General features: G+C 46.4%; 1 protein-coding gene across 3 annotated transcripts in view; it reads left to right on the forward strand.

Moving 5' to 3' along the window:
• map3k3 (mitogen-activated protein kinase kinase kinase 3) overlaps nucleotides 1-21,405 on the forward strand; it is a 170,075-nt gene extending 148,670 nt beyond the window's left edge. For all 3 annotated transcript variants that reach the window (XM_070864088.1, XM_070864090.1, XM_070864091.1), the window contains exons 16-17: nucleotides 5,728-5,905; nucleotides 20,255-21,405. In XM_070864088.1, coding sequence (XP_070720189.1) covers nucleotides 5,728-5,905; nucleotides 20,255-20,483 — 407 coding nt within the window. In that variant the 3' untranslated portion in view covers nucleotides 20,484-21,405. The remainder of the gene's footprint in view (nucleotides 1-5,727; nucleotides 5,906-20,254) is intronic.
• The last annotated feature ends 5,930 nt before the right edge of the window (nucleotides 21,406-27,335 follow it).

Raw genomic sequence — 27,335 nt, forward strand, 5'->3', positions numbered from 1 at the left:
GAGGAGAGCAGGGTAGTGGAGATGGAGACTATCCTGAGCAGGGGGAGAGAAGGTGGACACTGTCCCAGCCAGGAGGAGAGCAGGGTAGTGGAGATGGAGACTATCCTGAGCAGGGGGAGAGGAGGTGGACACTGTCTCAGCCAGAGGAGGATGCTGAGCAGTGAGAGTGTGCAGATCATCCCAACCAGCGGAGAGCGTGAACCAGGAAACGATGGGGACAATCCCAGCTGGAGGAGGTGTAGAGCAGGAAGATTGTCAAAGTTGCAGAGGTCATGAGTTACTGGTTGGCTGTTCACTGGGGCGGAGGGGCGGAGGGGGGGGGGGGGGGGGGAAGGGAGAAGTGTGCTGCACCCATCTTGTCCTTCTCAGTGCAAACCTCTGGAGGAGGAAACCAATCTTAACAAATACCCCTTTATTAAAATAAAACTGATTTGCCCTGTGTCGAGGTATTGCTGGGCTGGCGCTCACTCTGCATTGCTTCCTCTGTGTGTTGCAAGAGGATTTGGGGGGATGGGGAAGGGAGGCAGCAGGAGGTTTCATTTTCAAACCTACAATGAAGAAAATGATGGCATGTGATTCCGGATCTGACTGTCCTTTGAGAGGGGGCGGGATCCTGGGCCAGTGTTTTAAATTTGGCAGTGGTCTTGGCAGGGAGAAACGGCCAGGTTAAATTTGAAAGTATTTGTAAAGAGCGTGGCGAATTGACTGAAGAACGAGTCTAGCACTGCCCCAGACCTGGTGCAGAAAGGCTTTGGGAAGCAGGCAAAGTGCAGCAGCAAGGTTAATTCCTGAGATATTGTGCATTTCCTGAAGTGGAAGTCTTGACTAATGAAACAAAACTCATTAACTCCCAACACTGACAGATTGAAAGATATGCGCACAGAGAACTCCTGACCTCTTGACCCGTTAGTGTGGAGGAAGTTGGGGTCGTGTAGCAGTGTTGCTGACTGTAGAATATAAGGCCTTGCAGCACACCGTGTCACTGCTAACACCCTGCCGCTGTTCTCATTGCTCATCTCAACCAGCACAACAAACACATTGATTTTAAGTGTTGCTGTAAAGGACAAGCATGAGGGCACCACTCATTTCCTTTACCACATTTCTTACATGAACTGCTGAGTACATATAAAGAACAAACCTGCATTTATATAGCACCTTTCACATCCTCTGGCTGTCCCAATTAGTTAATTTTGAAGGTTGAGAAAGCGGTTAAAAAAGCTTACGGGATCCTGGGCTTCATCAGTAGAGGCAGAGAGTACAAAAGCAAGGAAGTTATGATGAGCCTGTATAAAACACTGGTTCGGCCTCAACTGCAGTATTGTGTCCAATTCTGGGCACAGCACTTTAGGAAGGATGTGAAGGCCTTCGAGAGGGTGCAGAAAAGATGTACAAGAATGGTTCCAGGGATAAGTGACTTCAGTTACGTGGATAGACTGGAGAAGCTGGGGTTGTTCTCTGAGCAGAGAAGGTTGAGAGGAGATTTGATTGAGGTGTTCAAAATCATGAGGGGTCTGGACAGAGTAGATAGAGAGAAACTGTTCCCATTGGTGGAAGGGTCGAGAAGCAGAGGACACAGATTTAAGTTGATTGACAGAAGAACCAAAGATGATATAAGGAAAAACCTTTTTAGGCAGCAAGTGGTTAGGATCTGAAATTCATTGCCTGAAAGAGTGGTGGAGCCAGACTCAATTACTGCTTTCAAAAAGGAATTGGACAAGTGCCTGCAGGAGAAAAAAAATTGCAGAGCTATGGGGAAAAGACAGGGGAGTGGGACTAACTGAAATGCTCCTGCAGAAAGCAGGATGGGCCAAATGGCCTCCTGTGCTGGAACCATTCTGTGATTCATAACTAACTTGGAATCTGGACCTGAGTTAATGAGCACTCCAAACTCAATTCATGTAATCACAGAGCCATTGCCTTTAACTGTTTCATATCTCCCTGTCCTCTGTTTGCAACCAATACCTATCTCTCCTATTCTCTGTCAAGTGTATATAACCCAATACGCTGTATCCATTCACGTGAGCATTTTGACTGCAGCTCCCGCCCATTACTTCTCTCTCTTTTTATCTTCGCCTCGTGGGCTCTTCCCTCCTTCCTGTCGCCTGGACATGACACATTTCTCCCCTCTCGGGTACTTTTCACCCATTCTTGCTGCAATCTCAGGCTTGAATAAGCCCATGGCTACCCTCTTGTGTTCCCCTCAGCATTTTACAAAGGCACCCATTGCTGTCCCCTTACAAGCAGCAGCCCCAGCTGCCCCATCATCCTCTCATTAACCTTCCCATTGGGCCAACGTTACCAACCTCCTTCCTGTCCTGCCCAACACACCCACCACAGCTTCCCTGGAGTCTGTCATCGGATCAGCAATCACTGCCTCTCTTCGCATTTCCCTCCAGATTGTCTGTTCACTTGCGAACAAGGCCCTTGCCATCTACAACCTATTTGTGAATAATTGCATTGACATCTTGGCTTTGACTGATACTTGGCTCATGGTGGCATCATCTTGCCACTTGCTGAATCCTCCCTACCTGGTGGTGCTTTGAACCACATCACCCATCACACCATGGCCTCACCCCCCCCCCCCCACCCCACTCCTCTGACTTCCTTCTCCTTTGAGCACCTCAACTTATTCTACATCTTTCACCTCTCCTTTCAAATGCTTGTTTCAACCACCTGTTGCTGCCTTTCCTTGGAATTCACTTCCCTCCTATCCTTCTTAAATCTCCTACCCATATTCAGAGCCACACTTCAACTGTGCCATTTCCCGTGGTCTAAATCACTGACGAGGCCATCTCCAACCACTTCCTTGTATCTGTCATACCTGAATACCCTACTACCTTCTGAGCCCACTTCCCTTTGTGTCATCTCTTTGGGGAGGGGGGATCTTTCTCCATAAGTCACTTACAACTGAACTGTCAGAACTCCCTTGACTTTGGCTTTCCATTCACCATAATACCCCTGCAGCTGTCAATTTGCTCAACCATTCCCCCATACCTCCATCTTTGATGCCCTTGTCCATAGTAAAATCTTGAATTGCTGCAGTCCATGTGGTGAAGGCACTCCCACAATGCTGTTAGGGAGGGAATTCCAAGAATTTGACCCAGTGACGGTGAAGGAATGGCGATATACTTCCAAGTCAGGGTGGTGTGTAACTTGGAGGGGAACTTGCAGGCAATGGTGTTCCCATGCGCCTGCTGCCCTTGTCCTTCTAGGTGGTAGAGGTTGCGGGTTTGGGAGGTGCTGCCGAAGAAGCCTTGGCGAGTTGCTGCAGTGCATCTTGTAGATGGTACACACTGCAGCCACGGTGCGCTGGTGGTGGAGGGAGTGAATGTTGAAGGTGGTGGATGGGGTGCCAATCAAGTGGGCTGCTTTGTCCGGATTGTGTCGAGCTTCTTGAGTGTTGTTGGAGCTGCACTCATCCAGGCAAGTGGAGAGTATTCCATCACATTCCTGACTTGTGCCTTGTAGATGATGGAAAGGCTTTGGGAGTCAGGAGGTGAGACACTCGTCACAGAATACCCAGCCTCTGACCTGCTCTTGTTGCCACAGTATTTATGTGGCTGGTCCAGTTAAGTTTCTGATCAGTGGTGACCTCTTTCCCCCCCCCCCCAAGTGGGGGATTTGCCGATGGTAATGCCATTGAATGTCATGGGGTGGCGGTTCGACTATCGTTTGTTGGAGATAGTCATTTCCTGGCCCCCCATGTTAGCTGATATTGTAAATGGTTCCCCCTCCTCAGGCACTCCAGCCTTCCTTCCAAAAATGTGATCATCACTTCCTCTTCAAAGCCCCTCCTGCAACATTTCCCATTTCCAACCTCCATTTCGAAGTCCTTGAACATGTTGCTTCCCAGATATCTCTTCATCTCTCCTGCAACTCTCTATTTGAATATCATCTCTCCTGCAACCCTCTATTTGAATCTCTCCAATCAGGTTTCCGCTCCTCCCATAGGACTGACCATAGTCACAAACAGTTCTCTGGCTGTGACCGTGGTGGGTTAGCCCTCCTTTTGATTTCTGCAGCTATTGATACTGTCAACCACACCATGCTGCTCTACACCACGCTCTTCTAATGCTTTCCCTCCATTATTCAGATCAGTGGACTGCCCTTGCTTGGTCCTGTTCTCCATGCTCCCGCTGTTCCCTATCTATCACCTCCAGTGATACACCCCTGCCCACCCCTAAAACACTCAGTTCTTGTGATTCTGGCTTCTTGTGAAACACGCGCGCCCTCCCCCCAGTCCTGCATCTTCGCCCCACCCTCGGCAGCCGTGACTTCCGCCACCTGCGTCCCATGCTCTGAAATTCTCCCCCCCCCCCCCCCCTCTGCTTCCCTTTTCTCCTTTTTAAAACGAAGCTCCTAACCTCTTCATATATCTCCTTTGACTTCGAGTCCATTTTTTTCTACTCTGTGATGCACCTTGTGCAATGTATTTGCTTCATAGGTTCTTTGCTTAAGAATTCATAGCAACACATTGCTATTAAGAACTAGTTGGTTTAACGATCACACTACACATTACCAGTTCATCCACTAGGCTCACAACCGTCTGCCTCATCGGGGATTCCCTGAATCCAACTGGCTGGGGTTTTATTGAGTCTTGTGAACATCATGTGACCGGCTAAGCCACTCAACTCAACAGCTCTACAACTCTTTTGTTGTATAACAAATAATCACGTGCCCCCTGATTAAAGGGTGGGGGGGGGCACACTCCAAAAACTTTTCGAGTGCCCCTTTTTTTTGTTTTTTTTGGGGGGGGGCGGGTTTAGGGCACTAGAAACACAAATTATACAAGTGCCCCCTGGCTAAAAGGGGGGGGTGGGGGGGGGGGTGAAGCACTAAAACCGGCAAATTAAACAAATTAACATTTAGATTTCAATTCAAATTCAAATTTAGTTGCCGGGGGTGATGATGCACTCCAGTTCCTCTGGCGGAAGGCCGCGAGCGTACCGGTGGACACCGCATGCTCCATCTCCAGGGACACCCTGGCTCGGATGTAACCACGGAAGAGAGGCAGGCAGTCGGGCTGAACGGCCCCCTCAACCGGCCGCTGCCTGGACCGGGCCGTGCCCAGGAGCAGTCCTAAGAGGATGCCTTCCGACCTGCCCGCTCCCCTCCGCACAGGGTGTCCAAAGATCAGCAGTGTGGGACTGAAGTGCAACCAGAATTTGAGTAGTAGCCCCTTCAAATAATGGTCAACAGCTCTACAAACCTGTGAACATACTCACAGGTGCATACATTACAGCTTGGAAGTTTTGTTATGTTAAAGCTGCTGTATGAATGTACATATGTCCATATATTCTGGATTTTTTTTTGGTGTTGGTTAAGAGAGGAAGGTTATCCAGGACACCAGGAGAATATTGTACTGCATTGAAATATGCTGGATTATGTGCTCGGATAGTGTAGTGAAGCAGTATTTTATGGCTCGGGGAAAGCCAGTAAGCTTGTTTTCTCATGACTGGGTGACTCTAGATTGGCTCCCCAGCTAGTCCCTCCTCCATTAACATAAAGGAACAGCTCCAGGATTCAGACAGATTTCTCTTCTCTTCCCCCCCCCCCCCCCCCCCTTCATGAAGAGGTGCCTGTCCTTGGCTTGATGTCTCCCCCTGTATAACATTGCTGAGGTAGAGAACTGATGGGGGATCCGAGGTTCTGCTCTGTTTCTCGAGTAATGGTGCTTTCTGCCAGTAGCATCTTTTGGTCCTTCAAATATGTTAATTCTGGTTCCAGGAGCCAATATCTTGCGAGACTCTGCGGGGAATGTGAAGCTGGGCGACTTCGGAGCGAGCAAACGGCTACAGACGATATGCATGTCGGGGACTGGGATCCGCTCAGTCACTGGGACACCTTACTGGATGAGCCCAGAGGTCATCAGTGGCGAAGGCTATGGAAGGAAAGCGGATGTTTGGTAAGAATACATGTCCTAGTCACCTGCCTGTTACATAAACCAGATACAGTATTGATCTATCTAACACTGCACTGCCCTGGGCCACTATTTCAACTGTTTTCCAGGCTGTAAATATGTGTAAACCTGCCCTTCCCCATACCATCCAGCCAGGAATCCATGTGCTGTACATTATTGTACCAAACCCGACATCCATCTACAACTTTTACTCTCTGAATTGACAATGATAGCGCCCATGCCTTTGACGTGGAAGGTTGTGGGTTCAAGCCTTACTCCAGAGACTTGAGCATGTAATCTAGGCTGACAGTGAGTGCAGCACTGAGGGAGTGCTGCACTATCTGAAGTGTCGACTTGAAGATGAGACGTAAAACCCAAACTCCGCCTGGCTGGTCAGGGTGTAAAAGATCACGTGGCACCAGTTGAAGAGCAGGGAAGTCTCCAGTTCTCCAGGCTATCTTCAAATTACAACATTAAAAGCAGTTGAGGTTTCCTTTCTTAAATCCTCCACTTCTGTGCCTCACTTACCAACCAAATGATTTAAGAACAAGTCTGCAAAGACACAGTTACAGACTATAATGAAAGAGCAGTGTTCCACCACATGTTTCATGCCATTAACTGGCTTCTGTGCTTCACACTGCTCATTTCAAGAGACGAGAGATTATAGGAGAGGAGATTCATGTAAAATATTTGGTTGATATTGTTCAGCTCTCCTGATGGAAGGGCTCTTGGTTTAAATCGATGATTTGCAGCAGGTATTTTAGTCTTTCGATATATTTTACAAAATGTGCAGCATACAGGCTTTGGATTAATTTAATCAGACAAAAAACACAGAACTCATCCTGATGGCTCATCATCTGGTGTATCCCTGAATCTTACAAACCAGACCAATAGCCCTCAGTGCACCTAGGCTAGAGAAGGGGACAAAAGTCAGACGCGGAGCCTGCTCTTGATCACTATTCAGAAAGTGGGTGTGTGTGGACATTAGGCAAGGATTGGATTGGATGAGGCTGCGATACGTATCGTCATTGGATGAGATTGCAATACGCATCGTCATTGGATGAGACTGCGATACGCAATCGTCATTGGATGAGATTGCAATACGCATAGTCATTGGATGAGATTGCAATACGCATCGTCATTGGATGAGATTGCAATATGCAATCGTCATTGGATGAGACTGCGATACGCCATCGTGATTGGACGAGACTGCGCTCTCCATCGTGATTGGATGAGACTGCGCTCTCCATCGTGATTGGATGAGGCTGCGACACGCATCCTGATTGGATGAGGCTGCGACACCCATCCTGATTGGATGAGGCTGCGACACCCATCCTGATTGGATGAGGCTGCGACACCCATCCTGATTGGATGAGGCTGCGACACCCATCCTGATTGGATGAGGCTGCGACACCCATCCTGATTGGATGAGGCTGCGACACCCATCCTGATTGGATGAGGCTGCGACACCCATCCTGATTGGATGAGGCTGCGACACCCATCCTGATTGGATGAGGCTGCGACACCCATCCTGATTGGATGAGGCTGCGACACGCATCGTGATTGGATGAGGCTGCGACACGCATCGTGATTGGATGAGGCTGCGACACGCATCGTGATTGGATGAGGCTGCGACACGCATCGTGATTGGATGAGGCTGCGACACGCATCGTGATTGGATGAGGCTGCGACACGCATCGTGATTGGATGAGGCTGCGACACGCATCGTGATTGGATGAGGCTGCGACACGCATCGTGATTGGATGAGGCTGCGACACGCATCGTGATTGGATGAGGCTGCGACACGCATCGTGATTGGATGAGGCTGCGACACGCATCGTGATTGGATGAGGCTGCGACACGCATCGTGATTGGATGAGGCTGCGACACGCATCGTGATTGGATGAGGCTGCGACACGCATCGTGATTGGATGAGGCTGCGACACCCATCCTGATTGGATGAGGCTGCGACACCCATCCTGATTGGATGAGGCTGCGACACCCATCCTGATTGGATGAGGCTGCGACACCCATCCTGATTGGATGAGGCTGCGACACCCATCCTGATTGGATGAGGCTGCGACACCCATTCTGATTGGATGAGGCTGCGACACCCATCCTGATTGGATGAGGCTGCGACACCCATCCTGATTGGATGAGGCTGCGACACCCATCCTGATTGGATGAGGCTGCGACACCATCCTGATTGGATGAGGCTGCGACACGCATCGTGATTGGATGAGGCTGCGACACGCATCGTGATTGGATGAGGCTGCGACACGCATCGTGATTGGATGAGGCTGCGACACGCATCGTGATTGGATGAGGCTGCGACACGCATCCTGATTGGATGAGGCTGCGACACGCATCGTGATTGGATGAGGCTGCGACACGCATCGTGATTGGATGAGGCTGCGACACTCATCCTGATTGGATGAGGCTGCGACACGCATCCTGATTGGATGAGGCTGCGACACGCATCCTGATTGGATGAGGCTGCGACACGCATCCTGATTGGATGAGGCTGGGACACCCATCCTGATTGGATGAGGCTGCGACACCCATCCTGATTGGATGAGGCTGCGACACCCATCCTGATTGGATGAGGCTGCGACACCCATCCTGATTGGATGAGGCTGCGACACGCATCGTGATTGGATGAGGCTGCGACACGCATCGTGATTGGATGAGGCTGCGACACGCATCGTGATTGGATGAGGCTGCGACACGCATCGTGATTGGATGAGGCTGCGACACGCATCGTGATTGGATGAGGCTGCGACACGCATCGTGATTGGATGAGGCTGCGACACGCATCGTGATTGGATGAGGCTGCGACACGCATCGTGATTGGATGAGGCTGCGACACGCATCGTGATTGGATGAGGCTGCGACACGCATCGTGATTGGATGAGGCTGCGACACGCATCGTGATTGGATGAGGCTGTATATGCATATACATAGAATTCACAGCACAGAAACAGGTCATTCAGCCCAGCTAGTCCATGCTGGTGTTTATGCTCCACACGAGGCTCCTCCATCCTACAGGGAGGTTTTTTAAGTACATAGACAAGGGAGAGTATGAAAAACTTAGGAGAGAAGTATTAAAAAAAAAACAATTAGGAAGGCAAAGAGGACTATGAAATGAAATTATCAAGGAACATAATCCAAAATAGTAAAATATTTTACAGGCACGTCAATAAAAAAGGCAGTTTGGGATGGGAATAGGACCATTAAGGGTATAATGGATAATACCACAGGTAACGATAGAGAGATGACAGAAATATTAAATAATTATTATGCTTCAGAATTTATCAGGGAGATGGAACAGGTGGACATGACATTGGATGATCAGATTAGTAGTACATTTAAAATAAAAAGTGGGGATACATTCAATAAACTAATCAAACTCAAAGAGGATAAAACATAGAAACATAGAAAATAGATGCAGGAGTAGGCCATTCGGCCCTTCGAGTCTGTACCGCCATTCAATAAGATCATGGCTGAACATTCACCTCAGTACACCTTTCCTGCTTTCTCTCCATACCCCTTGATCCCTTTAGCTGTAAGGGCCAAATCTAACTCCCTCTTGAATATATCCAACGAACTGGCATCAACAACTTTCTGCGGTAGGGAATTCCACAGGTTAAAAACTCTGAGTGAAGAAGTTTCTCCTCATCTCAGTCCTAAATGGCTTTCCCCTTATCCTTAGACTGTGTCCCCTGGTTCTGGACTTCCCCAACATCGGAAATATTATTCCTACATCTAATCTATCCAGTCCCGTCAGAATTTTGTGTTTCTATGAGATCCCCTCTCATCCTTCTAAACTCCAGTGAATAAAGGCCCAGTTGATTCAGTCTCTCCTCATATGTCAGTCCAGCCATCCCAGGAATCAGTCTGGTGAACCTTCGCTGCACTCCCTCAATAGCAAGAATGTCCTTCCTCAGATTAGGAGACCAAAACTGAACACAATATTCAAGGTGAGGCCTCACCAAGGCCCTGTACAACTGCACTAAGACCTCCCTGCTCCTATACTCTCATCCCCTAGCTATGAAGGCCAACATACTATTTGCTGCCTTCACCGCCTGCTGTACCTGCATGACAACTTTCAATGACTGATGTACCATGACACCCAGGTCTCATTGCACCTCCCCTTTTCCTAATCTTCCGCCATTCAGATAATATTCTGCCTTCGTGTTTTTGCTCCCAAAGTGGATAACCTCACATTTATCCACATTATACTGCATCTGCCATGCATTTTCACACTCACCTAACCTGTCCAAGTCATCTTGCAGCCTCTTAGCGTCCTCCTCACAGCTCTCACCGCCGCCCAGTTTAGTGTCATCTGCAAACTTGGAGATATTACACTCAATTCCTTCATCCAAATCGTTAATGTATATTGTAAATAGTTGGGGTTCCAGCACTGAGCCGTGCGGCACCGCACTAGTCACTGCCTGCCATTCTGAAAAAGGACCCGGTTATTCCGACTCTCTGTTTCCTGCCTGCCAACCAGTTCTCTATACCCCCAATACCATGTGCTTTAATTTTGCACACTAATCTCTTGTGTGGGACCTTGTCAAAAGCCTTTTGAAAGTCCAAATACACCACATCCACTCGTTCTCCCTTGTCAATTCTACTTGTTAAATCCTCAAAAAATTCTAGAACATTTGTCAAGCATGATTTCCCTTTCATAAATCCATGTTGACTTGGACCGATCCAATCACTGCTTTCCAAATGCACTATTATTTCATCTTTAATAGTTGATTCCAACATTTTCCCCACTACTGATGTCAGGCTAACTGGTCTATAATTACCCATTTTCTCTCTCCTTTTTTAAAAAGTGGTGTTACATTAGCTACCCCCCAGTCCATAGGAACTGATCCAGAGTCGATAGACTGTTGGAAAATGATCACCAATGCATCCACTATTTCTAGGGCCACTTCCTTAAGTACTCTGGGATGCAGACTATCAGGCCCTCGGGATTTATCGGCCTTCAATCCCATCAATTTCCCTAACACAATTTCCCGCCTAATAAGGATATCCTTCAGTTCCTCCTTCTCACTGGACACTCGGTCCCCTAGTACTTCCAGAAGGTTATTTGTGTCTTCCTTCGTGAAGACAGAACCAAAGTATTTGTTGAACTGGTCTGCCATTTCTTTGTTCCTCATTATAAATTCACCTGAATCTGACTGCAGTGGTCTGGATGGATTGCATCCACACATTAAAAGAATCTAGGGAAGAGATAGCAGAGGCATTACTACACATATATAATAATTTGTTTAAAAAAGCTGCAGTACCAGAGGACTGGCGGATCACTAATGTAATACCTATATTTAAGAAAGGGGATAGAACATGTCTAGGGAATTATAGACCAGTCAGCTTAACATCGGTGGTAGGAAAATTAATGGAATCCCTACTAAAGGAGAAAATAGAAGAACATCTAGAAACTAAAAATATAAGTCAGCATGGATTTCAAAAGGGAAAGTCTTGCTTGACCAATGTCATTGAATTTTTTGAAGAGGTAACAGAGAGAGTAGACAAGGGTAATGCAGTAGATGTAATTTATCTAGATTTTCAAAAGGCCTTTGATAATGGACTGATGAACAAGGTCATAGAATGTGGAGTCAGGGGACAAGTAGCAGAATGGATAGCTAGCTGGCTTCATGACAAGAAGCAGAGAGTAAGGGTAAAGGGCAGCTGTTCACCGTGGCAGCAGGTGGGTAGTGGTGTTCCACAAGGATCAGTGCTGGGACCATTGCTGTTCACAATTTATATTAACGATTTAGACTTTGGAATCAAAACCACAATTTCTAAATTTGCGGATGACACCAAAATGGGGGGATAGTCAATACGGAACAGAAAGGCAAAAAATTACAGGAGGACATTAATAAATTTACAGAATGGGCATCTAATTAGCAAATGAAATTCAACACAGATAATGTGAGGTATAACATTTTAGTAGAAAGAATAGGGAGGTCTCTTATTACTTGGAGGCAGTGAGTCTCGGGGTGGAGGAACAAAGGGATCTCGGAGTACAAATACACAAATCACTAAAGGTTGTAACACAGGTTAGCAAGGCCATAAAAAAGCAAATCAAGCACTAGGGTTTATTTCTAGACGTATAAAATTGAAAAGTAGGGAAGTTATGCTAAACCTGTATCAAACCTTGGTTAGACCACACTTTGGAGTACTGCATATACTTCTGGTCACCATAATATAAAAAGGAAATAGAGGCATTGGAGAGGGTACAGAGAAGATTTACAAGGATGAAAGCAGAAATGCGAGGGTATACCTTTCAGGAAAGGATGAACAGGCTGGATCTCTTGAAAAAAGAAGGCTGAGGGGTGACCTATTAAAATGATAGGTTTTGATAGAGTGGATACAGAGAGAGTGTTTCCACTTGTGGGGAAGAGCATAACTAGAGGCCATCAATATAAGATAGTCACCAACAAATTAATAGGGAATTCAGAAGAAACTTCTTTACCAGAGAGTGGAGAGAATGTGGAACTCGCTATCACAGAGAGCGGTTGAAGCGAATAGTATCGATGCATTTAAGGGGAAGCTAGTCAAGCATATGGGGGAGAAGGGAACAGAGGGTTATGCTGATAGTGTTAGATGAAGAAAAATGGGAGGAGGCTCGAGTGGAGCATAAACGGCAGCATGGACTGGTTGGGCCGAATGGCCGGTTTCTATCTCATCTTAATAATTAACAAAACTCTGGGGTTTTCCTGCAACACCCCTCTTTCCCCCCCCCCCCCCAACCCCCCCTTCCAGGTGTGCTGTTGGACACGAATGCTGGCCCAATGTAGACACTGTAGTCATCATCATCATGCTGCAAGGAAAGAAAGCATGTACCTCATGGCCTCAGGCTATCCCAAAGCACTTTACAGCCAATAAAGTACTGTTGTAATGCAGGAAACATGGGAGCCAATTTGTGCACAGCAAGCTCCCACAAATAATGAGAAAAATGACCAGATAATCTGTTTTAGTGAAGTTGGTTGAGGGATAAATATTGGGCCCAGGACACCGGGCAGGACTCCTCTGCTGCTCTTTGAAAGAGTGGCCTTGGATCTTTTACGTCCACCAAGAGGGCAAATGGTATGATATCCTTTGTGATTGAATAACCTGTCAATACGCAATTCTCAATTCACACATGAATGATTGTCACTCGGGTGACATACTGAAAGGTACTATCATCATCATAGGCGGTCCCTCGAGCGAGGATGACTTGCTTCTGAGTTCACAGATGTTTCAATGAAGGACCCGATGTTCCAGTCCTGAACTCCAGTTGAAGGGTGGAAGATGCCTGTGCATGGATTTTTTAACGTGTGGTGACCATAGCACATCAGCCACCAGACGGGCCCGACAGTGGCAAGGGTTCACCAGGATAATTGGAGACCTGCTCTGCTGCACGGACCCATTGCTCGCACACATTGCAGTGTGGTCCATGCTGCCCCTGGGCCCTCGGCTCTTCTGGGCCCCGTACCCTCATTTGCCGCACCTTCTCCATGATCTCTCGCCGCTCCTCCGCCACAAACATTCACCGCACCTCCGCCACGATCTCTTTGTGCTCCTCCACCACAAAACACTCGCCGCACCTCTGCCACGATCTCTCGTCGCACCTCCGCACTAAACATTCGCCGGACCTCCGCCACGATCACCCACTGAATCTCAGTCACGATTCCTCCGCCTCGATTACTCGCTGCAACTCCGCCACGTCCTTCCCGCACCTCTGCTGTGCCTGGGCCCCGCCAATGCTCCTGCCCACGCTTCAAGTACCAGGAGCTTGTGGCACATACATGGGTGTTTGATCTTGTTAGTCTGTCCTGGTTCAGGTGGGTGTCTTTCAACTTCCCAGTGTTGGAGCGCCACCTAAAGGCGAGCCTATCCAAACTGCAGTCAAACAGCAGCAACACTGTTGTTTGGATTCATAATCTAAAGCTCCTCCATGTATTTAATACCTACAATGTATATGGTGCACCAGATAGTTTTAAATATTGTCCAGATAAATTGATAAAGATCAGATCCTGCAGCCAGTATCTGCTTTAGTTAGCAACACGTTATTTCTGATTTCAGCTTTTCACAAGCACAGGGCGTCCCAAAATGCTTACCAGCCAATGAAGCACTTTTTGAAGTGTAGTCACTGCTGTAAAGTACGAGTCGCGGTAGCTAATTTGTGCACAGCCGTGTGCCACAAACGGCAATGTGATAATGACCAGATCATCTGTTTTAGTGATGTTGGTTGAAGGATAAATATTGGCCAGGACACCGGGGAGAACTCCCCTGCTCTTATTCCAAATAGTGTCATACAATCCTTGACATCCACCTGAACGGGCAGACAGGACCTTGGTTTAATGTCTCATCTGAAAAACGGCACCTCCGACAGTGTAGCACTCCCTCAGTACTGCACTGGAGCATTAGCCTAGAATTTGTGTTCAAATCCCTAGAATGGGGCTTAAACCCACAACCTTCTGACGCAGAGGTGAGAGTGTTACCCACGAAGCCACGGTTGACACAGAAACCTCAATAACTTCAGTTGACTGAGCAATGTCAGATGCCGTTTCTGCCCAGTTCCAGCATGCAACATTTAAGCTCCTGTAATTGCAATCTGTTTCAGTTACTGCTGTCCCCTGTTTTAAAAGTATGGAGGCGGTGTGATAGTCTGTGGTTGATCCAAACAGCGCTGCCTTTCATTCTGATGCGACAGCTCTCGTACATCAAGTTTGGAGAAGGTTGAGGGGGGAGAGCATAGAGCAGGTGAATATGTGCGTATAAGTAATGAGAGCAACTGACCTGTTGCTCCCAGCAACCTGGAGAACATCAGAGACTCGAGAACCAATCTGTAATCAGGATGGTGCATGGTATGGGAAAGCCTACTGGGAGATGGGAAACTAAAGGTGGGCTTACATTACAAAAGCAAAATACTGCGGATGCTAGAATCTGAAATAAAAACAGAAAACATGGAATGCTCAGTGGGTCAGGCAGCATCTGTGGAGAGAGAAACAGAGTTAATGTTTCAGGTCGCTGACCCTTCATCAGAACTGAACAGATTCTTAAGGAGCACTGAAAGGGGGAGAGGAGGAAAGAACAAATGGGAAAGTTTGTGATGGGGTGGAAGACAGGAGAGATTAGCGAGACAAAAGGGACGATGGACCAACTTGAGATAGTAATGGCAGAAGTTAGAAAAAGGTTAGTCTGGATAGGGTGTGAATGGCAGGATAATTACCAGCTGCCATAAGAGACGAAGAGAAAAATGATGATCGTGGAGGGGGGAGAGGGGTGTTTAAATAAAGAAGGAAAGGGGAGAAATATGGGCAGAGGTTATGGTCTGAAATTGTTGAGCTTGATGTTGAGTCCAGAAGGTTGTAAAGTGCCTAAACGAAAGATGAGGTGCTGTTCCCGAGCTTGGGCTTGCATTAGGTGGTAAAACAATGAACGGTGCTGTGTTTTATGTGCAGACCTGACTGCATTTCTAATGCTAAATCATTAAAAGTGACTAATGAATGCAAAAGATTTGTTAACTTGAGATTTCCTCATTTTATGTATTGGGATCTATTATGAAGATTTAAAAATTCATCCGCCTTTAATTTATTAGCTGGCCAGTAAATTTAAGTATCCTCCTTTTTGAGCTGTTATTTGAAGTATCTGCAGTTTTACTAAAGAAATACTTGAACCCTTATATGAAGTAATGATCCACAGTGTTGGCTATGACTCAGTGGTAGCACCTTTGCCTTAGAATCGCAGAGTCATACACCCTGGAGGAGGCCGTTCGGTCCATTGTGCCTGTGCCAGCTCTTTGAAAGAACGTTCCTTTTAGTCCCACTCCCCTGCTCTCTTTCCTCATAAATGTTTCCTTTTTAAGTTTATATCCACTTGCCTATTGAAAGCTACTCGTAGAAGGTTGTAGGTTCAGGGCCCACTCCAGAGACTTGAACACAAGTTAGGCTGACACTAATACAATGCAGCATATAGACTCATTTCTCAACCTGTCTTGAACCATTTTAATAACAGTTGGCCAATTGTTATTAAACACAAAACTTGGAAGTATAGTGAAGAGTGAGGAGCATAGCGGCTGGTGGAATGGGCAGACGTGGCAGATGAAGTTAAATGCAGAAAAGTGCGAAGTGATACATTTTGGTAGGAAGAACGAGGAGGGGCAATATAAACTAACGGGTACAATTCATTACCAGGCAGCTCCTAGCTTTGAATGAAATCAGAGATTGACAATAATCATATCCAATGTTCCCTGTGAGCTGCGCATTGTTCTGTGTGGCCTGTCTCTTTTAATGCGCAGTCCATTTAGATTTCTGTGCACGCGCCATATGTACAATATAAAGGCTGGTGAGCAGCTGCACGGTACATTTCCATTACTGCGTGGCCCCGCACCTTAGAGGGAACATTGATCATATATATGGTTCGTGCACAAGTATTTAGGAGCAACTGTATAGTTAAATGTGAAGTTTAAACTTACGCAGGCTTTCTGTTTTATTTTGATTTCCACCCAGTCTGTGCTGTATGTTGGATGCATGCCACCATAGCATCGCTCCCATGTTCCAACCTTACTGCGATGCTCTGGAGTGACACGGGATGCAGTGGGAGTGCCTGATGCCAAGTTCAGCACAATCCCAACTTCGGCACTAAACAGATGCTCGCTGAGCAGTATAAATAGAACTGTATCGATACGTACCTTCCTCCCACATGGTCCTTTTGCACTTTTCCCTGGCTTAATTGTACTAAAGAATATCATGACCATATTTGATCTCAATGTATGGGGCAGCTATTAGACAGGTGACTACAGATTTTGCAAGCCAGTCCTGGTATGTGTTTTTATTGAATTGAGCCTGCAGACTATCGAAGTGCAGCAGAGGGGGAGCCCAGCCCCAGCAGCTTGTGTAGTCTAGAATAATTCCACAGAAAATGGTTGATCTGCACGTTTGGTCAGCTTGCTTTGATATTGTTCCTTGTGCAATGTCTTGGTGGATTGGTAGATTCCCATCAGGAGACCCAAGGGCTGGCAGCCGGCCAGGACTAAGTGGTGTGCTGGCTATTTATAGGGTGGAATTTTCCGATTTCACATGTTCCAGCCCTTGGAGTACAGTAAAGATAAAGGCAAACCTGGCAGGGAAGCAGACACAGTGCCAAATGATTTTGTTATTTCAAGTGACATTTAATATGTTGGTGTTTTTGCTATATTATTGAAAGGAATTTTCCACATGGTGAAGAACACTGGCCCAGTGTTCCAGCTCGTCAGGCAGGTTCCCTTGCTGTCTGTCCTCTGCAGCTACAAGCCATGGTTGTGTGTTAGATTTATGTGTTCACTTACATCTGGACTTTTTAGAGTGGTTAATGGCATGTTAGCAATCACTCTCCGATTGTCAGATCACCTACTATATGATGTGTCTTTACTGAGCGTGGACTTTCAGCTAGTGATGGGACATACATATTGTCAAATTGTGTCTACTGATCCGGATCCCAACTACTTGGGTGCTGCCAAAACTCCTTACAGCTGCAGACAGCAGGTTGGAACCTCAAAGTCATTGAGGTTGTTTGAAACATTGTCACAGGTACTGATTTTAAGACATCGCTCACAGAGATTTCCACTGGTTGGAGTGGCAGGGGCTGGCTGGGGAGTATTGGTTGTTTGGAAGCTGGAGATGATGGTTAATTGGAGTCGAGGGGGAGGTTGGTTACGTGGAGTCGATGGGGAGAGGCTGGGGATGGCTATTTGGAGTTGGTGTGAGTAGAATCATTTGGAGTTGGCAACTGGGATGGGATAGGGTGGAGTGTTGAGATCAGGGGCGTAGTTTGTGTTAGTCTATAGGGTGGGGTTAATTAGTTACTGGAGGTGGGCCTGAGTGCCTTATTTGTTGTCTCTTGGCTTGACTACACTGACCTCTATAGTCACCGTGCCAGAACAATTGTGATGCTTACACATTTGAGGGTCTGCCTTCAGGGGAATTGGTCAATTTTTGGCCATATCTGATAGCATTAGTATCACAACAATTTATGATTCAGGCCAGCTCTCATCCCTGTTGATGGAAGTCAGCCGTGGCTCAGTGGGTAGCACTCTCGCCTCTGAATTAGAAGGTTGTGGGTTCAAGTCCCACTGCAGAGACTTGAGCACAAAATCCAGGCTGACACTCCAGTGCAGTGCTGAGGGAGTACTGCACTATTGAAGGTGCTGACTTTTGAATCAGGCGTTAAACCGCCTCTCAAATGGGTGTAAAAGATCCCACGCCATTATTCGAATAAGAGCAAGGGAGTTCTCCCGTGTCATGGCCAATATTTGTCCCTCAACCAACAGTACTAAAACAGATTATTACTGGTCATTATCTTATTGCTGTTTGTGGGAGCTTGCTTTGCACAAATTTACTGTTGTATTCCCTACATTACAACAATGATTACACTTCAAAATTGGCTGTAAAGTGCTTTGGGATGTCCTGAGGTCGTGAAAGGCGCTATATAAATGCAAGTTTGTTCTTTTTAAAAAAGCATTCGATAAGGTGCCACACAAGAGGTTATTACACAAAATTAGGGTTCATTGGGTTATGGGTAATATATTAACATGGATTGAAGATTGGTTAATGGACAGAAAAGAGAGAGGAAGGATAAACGCATCATTTTCGGGTTGGCAGGCTGTAACTAGTGGGTTACCGCAAGGATCAGTGCTGGGGCCTCAGCTATTTACAATCTATATCAATGACTTAGATGAGGGGACCAAGTGTAATGTATCCAAGTTAGCTGACGATATAAAGCTAGATGGGAAAGTAAGTTGTGAGCAGGATACAAAGAAGCTGCAGAGGTACATCGACAGGTTAAGTGAATGGTCAAGAACACGGCAGACAGAGTATGCTGTGAAGTTATCCACTTTGGTAAGAAAAATAGAAAAGCAGAATATTTTTTTTAAAAAGGTGAGAGATTGGAAAATGTTGGTATTCAGAGGGACCTGGGTGTCCTTGTACACGAATCACAGAAAGTTAACATGCAGGTACAGCAAGTAATTAGGAAAGCAAATTGTATGCTAGCCTTTATTACAAAATGATTGGAGTATAAGATTACTGCAATTATATAGGGCCTTGGTGAATCCACACCTGGAGTAATGTGTACAGTTCTGGTCTCCTTACCTAAGGAAGGATATACTTGCCTTAGAGGGAGTGCAACGAAGGTTCACTAGACTGATTCCTGGGATGGGGGCATTATCCTATGAGGAGAGATTGAGTAGACTAGGCCTGTGTTCCCAAGAGTTTAGAAGAATGAGAGGTGATCTCATTGAAACATACAAAATTCTTAAGGGGCTTGACAGGGTAGATGCAGGGAGGATGTTTCCTCTGGGCTGGGGAGTCTAGAACCAGGGGTCACAGTCGGCCATTTAGGTCTGAGATGAGAAGAAATGTCTTCACTCCGAGGGTGGTGAATATTTGAAATTCTCTACCCCAGAGGGCTGTGAAAGCTCAGTCCTTGAGTATATTCAATACAGAGATCGATAGATTTTTATACTAAGGAAACCAAGGGATATGAGGATAGGGTGGGAAGGTGGAGTTGGGGTTGAAGATCAGCTATGCTTTTACTGAACGCCGGAGCAGGCTCGAATGACCTGCTCCTGCTCTTATTATGTTACATTCTTGCCCGCCATTTCCCTATATAATAATATCTTCGGTTAACAGAAATCTATCAATCGCGATTTAAAATTAACAATTGATCTCTCATCAATTGCTGTTTGCGTAAGAGAGTTAGAAACTTCTACCACCCTTTGACACTGGGCGGCCGTGTTTCCCAGAGCTCGATAACCTTTCATCAGAATTGGATAAAGGGAGAGCTGTTAGCACTTGCTCCAGTTCTAATGAAGTGTTTCCTAACTTCATTCCTGAAAGGCCTGGGTCTAATTATAAGGCTAGTCACCAACCAGCAGAAATAGTTTTTCTCTATCTACCCTATCAGTTCCCCTTAATATCTTGAAAACTTTGATCAAATCAACCCTCAATCATCTAAATTCCAGGGTGGGCATACAACCCTAGTTTGTGTAAATGCTCCTTGTAATTTAACCCTCGGGAGTCCCACAATGCAGTTTGGAGCCTGATTTAAATTTAACACTGGGCGGCCATGTTTCCCAGGGCTCGATAACCTTTCATCAGAATTGGATAAAGGTGGAGCTGTTAGCACTTTCTCCAGTTCTGATGAAAGGTCATCGACCTGAAACGTTAACTCTGTTTCTCTCTCCACGGATGCTGCCTGACCCGCTGAGTATTTCCAACATTGTTTTTATTTCCTCCTTTCATTCTTTAATCGGTGCTCTCTTTGCTGAGAAGCCTGTGCCTCCCACAATCACAATGTGTCCTTTTGTTTGCCTTTGTCTAGGAGTCTGGGCTGTACGGTGGTGGAGATGCTCACAGAGAAACCTCCCTGGGCCGAGTACGAAGCTATGGCTGCCATTTTCAAAATCGCCACTCAGCCGACAAACCCCCAGCTGCCGTCTCACATTTCCGATCACTGCAGGGACTTCCTGAAGAAAATATTTGTGGATGCAAAGCAAAGGCCATCAGCAGAGGAGCTGTTCAGAAACCCGTTTGTCCAGATCACTCACTGATGGGAGGTAGCTGGGTCTGGAGCTGGGATTTTTTTAATATTATTTTTTTTAAACTGTCTAAAAATTATTATGCTCCGTTCAGTCAGTATACTCAGTAAAACCGATCGCAACACGAGTGCCCATACCCAAGGCGCAGTTTAGTCCTACGGCACAGTATGGATGGTGTAGAATAACTGGACAACTGCGCGATTCTCCATGCATCTGCCGACAGACTCTTCAGCAAAGGGTCTCAACTCAGCACTACGTGCCGTCAATGAAACGCTGGGCGGAGAGTTGCATTTCGACAGAGCATTGGAATGTCTCTCTCAAACCTCTAGTCGTGTTACACAGAACTAGAGACTGCAACCCTCGTGCAAAATATGATAGACCCTCATGCAAAATGGAAGTAACATATTGAACTCTGGAGTATCTTGCAAAAAAGCACCTTGTCAACTCTCCGTCTAGCTATCTCCATCTAGTTTCATGTACATTGTAGGCAGAGCCTTCTCCCAGGAGCTGTCTGAAGGTGTTCTACTGAGGCCTGGGCTTCAGCCTGCAGAACTCCACCTCGCCCATTCCTGTCAAACTCGTGCTTCAATCAGGAGTGAGATATTTTTATTATATATATATTTATATATTATATATATATTTATATATATATATGTGTGTGTGTGTGTGTATATATATATATATATATATATATAAATATATATGTGTGTGTGTGTATGTGTATATACACATACATATACACACACACATACAGTATACCGAAGTCTAATTATTTTTGCGCTCTATTTTACCCAACCATGAATGTGATTTTTGATCAGACAACATCCAGATCAGGGCAAACCGTACTGTGGTTACCTAGTTAAGTGTCTGGTAACTGGGTTGGGACCTGCAGAACTCAACAATCGCCAAAACCATTGTGCTTTAAACAAGGCAGCCAGTCATTTTGGGGGGGGGGGGGGGGGGGGTGGGGAAACGTCACTTGATATTTGTTTCACTTGTGTTAAAGGTGCTGATTCTCAACTGAAACAAAGAGGTTTACATTCAGTGCCTTTAGGTTTGTTATATATATATTTATATATATATATATATATATATATAAAAAATAACTAATTTCATGCAAGTTTCTATTTGCTAAGTGTTTTGGTTTTCTGCCAGTAATGACACTCAAATGAACTCCAGATTGTGTGAGATTGTTGAATAACTGCATGCAACAGTGGAAACTTAACCTCAATCAGTATTGCCTTTTCAGGTGATTGAGTCACAGTATTGGGTTTGTAATAAGCAGGGTTTTGGCGATTCTTTGGTATTTGCGATTAGTGATGGGCAATACATCTTTGTGCGACCCGAATTAGTGTTACAGTTTTACATTGAGACATTTCCACAGCGCACCCAAGCACACATTGCCCAAGGAATCTCGCACACAGCGCTCTGCCATACTCTCCCAGTCCCACAAGTGCTATGGTGACTGGTTATTGCCCCGCCTACACTTTTGGTCGAGCTTGTACACTCCTACGTATGTACTGGAGAGAAGTACTTCAGACTAGTACTTGCTGCAGCACTTGTTCAGAGTATCAGGTAATGGCACGAGTCAATGCCTCCAAACAGCTATTGGACTGTGAATGGGTACTGTCTGTTCTAGCATGCTCACAATCTGCTCCTTTGACACTGTTGGCCCTTCTTTGTCCAGATAAAAAACACAACACTATTGACGACTTGAGCTAAATCTCAGTGAAGGGGAACGGGAGCCATGATGATGGTTGGTGCTGCTCATGTGGTTTTATGCTTTCTGTTTAGTGTGGCAATATCGCTCGTTTTACCCGAGATTGGCAGCCCTTAGTTAACTTTTATTAAAACGTTTTATTTTGTCGGGCCTCGACATGGGTCTGATCAAATGGCTGGATATCAGGCAGGACTCCCTGCATGTAACGGTCATGTGGGGAACCCCTGCACTTGGTGGTCAAGTGGCCAGTTTTTTGGGGGTTGAGGGGGGCTGCGATTGAGCCGGTCTTTAGGGGGACTCCTGAATGCAGCATCGATATCTTCTGTTGTGCATAACAAACTCCAGCTCTGATCAGTGTTGTATTCTGCCAACAACAACTGATGTTACCACCAGGCCAGCTGCTCGATATTCTCCCTTTGACGTGATACTACAAGCGGCAGTCATCATCAGTGGATCGGATTCAGTATCAGGGACCAGTTAGTCTGCCGTGTACTATGACTGGGACTTTAAACCAGTTCCGCCATCCCCCCACCCCCAAAAAAAACACTTGTGACCCTTGAAGTGCGGATAATCCCGAATATCCCCAAAATGATTGTACTGGAGGTATTGCCCATTACTAGAACCAGTGCTAACACCGAGTTAAAGAACAAAGAGACAGAGAACACGCTCCCACTTTCTAAATAAGACATAAGCCAACTGCTATCAGCTCTGTGAAGATGCACTTTCTTGAATGTATTTTGTACTGAACTTATTTTTTAACTTCCTCTTTGCTGATGTAATTTATGCCTCTTATACTTTTATTTTTTTATTTATATGAGAGAGATGCTATTGATGGTTATATATATATATACACACATATATAAGACTTCAGACTGTTGCATAAATCGAATGCAAATATGGTGCCTTTAGGAAAAAGCAGCTGGTTTTGCAGGAGTAGGTGGGAGACGGAGTACCGTTCTGTGCTGCCCAGCACATTATGCAGTGATGTTCAACCATCTTCATTTTCACCAAAGAGGGGAGATGAGCTTTTGTGATTGTTTTGTGACAGTTATTGTCTTAACTCTGCAGGGCCTGTCAGAGCAACACACACCTACTGTCAACATGGGGCTTTCTTCAAAACTATGTGCCAGAGGAATGGGAATAAGTGAAACATTTGGAACATACACCTGGGGAAGTTCTTGGTTCAGAGATAGATGCAGGTCCTTTCCTTTTACTGTCTATCTTCAGGGTACTGCCTATGGAGGGATCAGCTTAAGGTGAAAGTTGGCCTTTGACATAATAGTTGTAGGCAGCATGGGCGGCTTCCCTTGTCCAGCTGGTTATTTTGTCAAGCTGGCTATGCAGACATTTTGTTTGAGTAGTTATGCTCCCACCTCTCGATCCTCCCTGTTTTCTTCAGTGACTGTTCCTTCTGCAATCTCACCCCCACACTCTGCAATTCTCTTCCTAACCCTCTTCCCTTTAACACATCTCTCCGCACCTTCACAAAGCTCCTTAAAACCTGCGTCCGACAGCACCTTCAATCACTCCATGTGTCTGATCTCCTGACTCCTGTTCTATATCTATCTGCTCCACCCCATTCCCCCATGAAATCTGTCAAGGGGTGTTTCACGACATTTAAGACACCCTATAGATGCACAGTTTAGATTAGTGACGGTTAAATGCTGAATCAGGTGGTGGGGAGGGAATGGGCCAGTGTATTGTAACAAACTGTTTACTGTACCTCCCTGGAGAACAGCAAAAGCCTGGCTCTTCCATTTATTGAAAAAGAAATTTGAATTGGGAATGTTACTGAAGTATCTGGTTTTTTGAACAGTCTCCAGTATTGTGTTGTTCCTTGTAATGGTCACCAGCTGTTGGCAGGAAGTGAGAACTGATTCACTCCTGGCACTGAGCAGCACGTACCTGGGGAGCACAGAACGTCTGCGCAAAGTCTTCAATCAGGTAGGCATGGCAGGGAGCCCTCTGTCAGACCCAAGGAAGCGCTAAAGGCTTGCAGTGCAGAGCCACTCCAATAGATTGTGTTTTTAAAGTAAAGCCAGTTCATTTTTTCATATTTTTAATAAGGGAAAATACATTTATACAGATTTTTTTTTGCAAATGACTATTTTTCAGAGTACTTGAATGTTTTCTTTAAAATGAAAGGCAGCCAAGGTTGGTCGACTTTTCTTTAATCTGTTGGCTCCAATTCCTCTCCAGCATAAATGTTCCATAGTAAGTGTCTATTAAGTGAGACATTTGTTCAACAGTCCGAGCACTTCCTTCGGTTGGACGATAGAAGCTGCCTCCACAGGGGCCGGCAAACCACAGCCCCCACATTCAAACTGTAACCTGCAACCTTTGAACCCTGGCACCACATCGGGTCCGGAAACCACTAAACACCCAGGAGTCTCCGTCTGCCAAATCCTGTGGACTCCACCTGACCTACATTGCGGCTCCAGAGGTAGATAGATGACAGCTTCAGGGACTGGCTCTGGCCGAAAGGTCACAGGTTGAAGGCCCGTGTCAAAATATTGGTCTGCGGGCCAAAGTGCGAGGACGTTTGTTGGTGCTGGGATACCCAGAGATTCGAGGAACTGGAGCTTCTCCATCCTCCACCCGTGGAGACTAGAGGCGCAAGCATAACGCTCGCACTGGGCACTGCTAAGGTGGTTTTGAAGCATCTCGGTCAAATGACCATCTCTGTTTTTATCCTGTGCCTCAGTGTTGGACAATTGCTAAATGCAGCAGCTGTTGATCATAAGCAGCAAAGTGTGAGGGGTGAACCTGCTGATGAACTGTTTGTGTGGGTGGTGTGGTGTCCTGGAGCCCTGACACTGGCGTGCTGGCTGGGCGAGGGTCCGTGCCCATGGCTCCCCGCCGGGTGCTTGCCAATGAGAATGGGCTGAACAGGAGCAAGGCACTTCTACATGGACTTTGGGGATGGGGAGTGAAGCAGAATCACCTCACGAATCTCTTGCACACCTGGCTTGACAAAAAAAGACTTTGTGGAGGTGTGGGCGAGGGGCATCAAACCTGCCCTCGCAGCCAGGGTGCTACATGACCTGGAGGAACAGATGCTAACCTCCAGATGTGTTGAAACATTCACTTCTCAATGTAAAATAACCAAAATACTTAAACGTCACAATGCAAAGTATTGTACAATTGCAAATGTAAAAACGATCATGTGCCTTCAGAGGCTCATTTCTGTCCAAAGGTTGTGTGAATTACCCGTTGAATTTTTTTGTATCGAAAGTGCCCTGGTCTCCAGTAAGTTGTAGAAGCGACGGTGGCTGGTGTCCAGCACACCATTGCACCCTGTTAGCTGAAGCCCAAATATCCAATGACAAAGCCAAAGACATGATTGCATTGGTGAGCCTCGAATATACTGAATGACAGACATGCTGTGTGCTCTCTCGCCTCCACCCCACCCCCTGCACCAAGCGGAGTGGGCTCCCGCGGGCACCATTCCCCATGGGAAATGCAGCCCACTCACTGGAGAAGATTGAGAGACTGGCTCGAGTGAGCCTTTCTCTCAATTTTCTTCCTTCCAGCCTGTGGGGAAGAGTGCACCAAGCCAAGATCGTGAGTGCCCAGATAGTTCCAGTGTGACTGCCCAAATCTTTCAACCCACCAGACACTGAAAGGTGCAAGTATTTGGCCAGAACACCTGTGTGCTACCGTCGGGCTGATGGAGATGGGAGGGGGGAGAGAGAGAGACACCTCCCAAAATGTGCCACGGTTCTGGTGCTTCAGTGACCCCGAATATACAATTTCTGTGCAAGCGTTAAAAGTCTCTGCACACAATTTAGCAAACTTGTATATGCTTTTTACTGCTTTCCAGAGGGGGAACCCAAGTTGTGTGTCGTACAAACCCCTCTCGGGGGGTGGAGGGAGGGGGGGGATACTGCTCCACGATGCACTCTTGGTCGCAGAAATGAAAAAGTGAACACTGTTAAATATCTATTTAATGCTATTCGCAAACGTTACAAAAAGTATTGTTTGTCAGAAAGAGAACCTTTGCATATTGCAGACTCCCAGGCTGGAGAAAGATTGCCATCGTTTGACACTTTGGTGTATATAATTTTATATTTACTTTGTTTAGCAGAATATATGCTTGTACAGTTCTATATATTTGTACTATGAAGTGCCACAATGCAGTGACTCACTGCAGCTTTGACGGTCTAGACTCTCGGCCTCTTAATGGCTGAAGGAATCATTACAGTGGTTCAGACAGTGCAGATTGTGGGTCATTTGGCGAGTGTCCCACTGGGACTTGTGCTCATATCCTCTCCTGTCACAATGCGGGCTTGTGCGTTCTGTCTGACTGGGGAGCCAAACTCCAAAACACACAAAAATAAAACTCCAAACGCTCCCGTCTTTACTGCACTTTGACTGCTAATGCCATGGCTTTAAAGAGACCGGATAGTAGCAGTACTGCCCACCAGTCGCCAGCCTGCTGCAGTGTATCTCCGCTGTCCTCTCATACGTCCTACCTCAGCTATCTCATCCCCGCCCCCTGCCAACATTACCATGGCAATCTCGGAGCTGGAAGGGGGCGACTGAGAAGGCTCTATTAATAGAATGTTCAGTTGAAACGTAAACTTGCAGCCAAAGTACAGGGGCAGTTTAACCCAGGAAACAGCAGCGAGGGTGTGACGGTGCAGATTCCATCTCCCCATGCCAGCCCAGTCTCAGCCCCCCCATCTCTCCTACCACACTCCCATCCCGAGCATGGAACGCACACATTCCCATCGGGAGCAAGCAAAGTGTCAGTACAAAGCCCAACTAAAGCTGGAAAGAAACACAAATGTATGCCTCCCTGCCCTTGGATTCAGACTGGCATCAAATTGCCTGTTTATCCAGTCCCAGCTTAAAGTTGGGCTCAACACTTGTACAGATGGGCGCTTAATACCATACAGAGCAGGCAGGGGCAGATGGCCAGTCTGGTACAGCCCAACACCAGTCTGTGGCTGCCAAGTGAATGAAACTGGCTTTTGCAAAGCACTCCTGTATTTCAAAGTCACTTTCTGAACTGAGCCCCAAACACCAGCTCACTCCCCCTGCTCCATTCAGTGGGACAGAGAGAATTGGGGGAGGGAAGTTTGTACAGAGCCCTCGCTTCCACCCTGTGGAACGCGATGTTGCTGCATCATCGGCGAGTC

Source organism: Pristiophorus japonicus, chromosome 21 (assembly GCF_044704955.1).
Source record: "Pristiophorus japonicus isolate sPriJap1 chromosome 21, sPriJap1.hap1, whole genome shotgun sequence".
Taxonomy (NCBI): Eukaryota; Metazoa; Chordata; class Chondrichthyes; family Pristiophoridae; genus Pristiophorus; species Pristiophorus japonicus.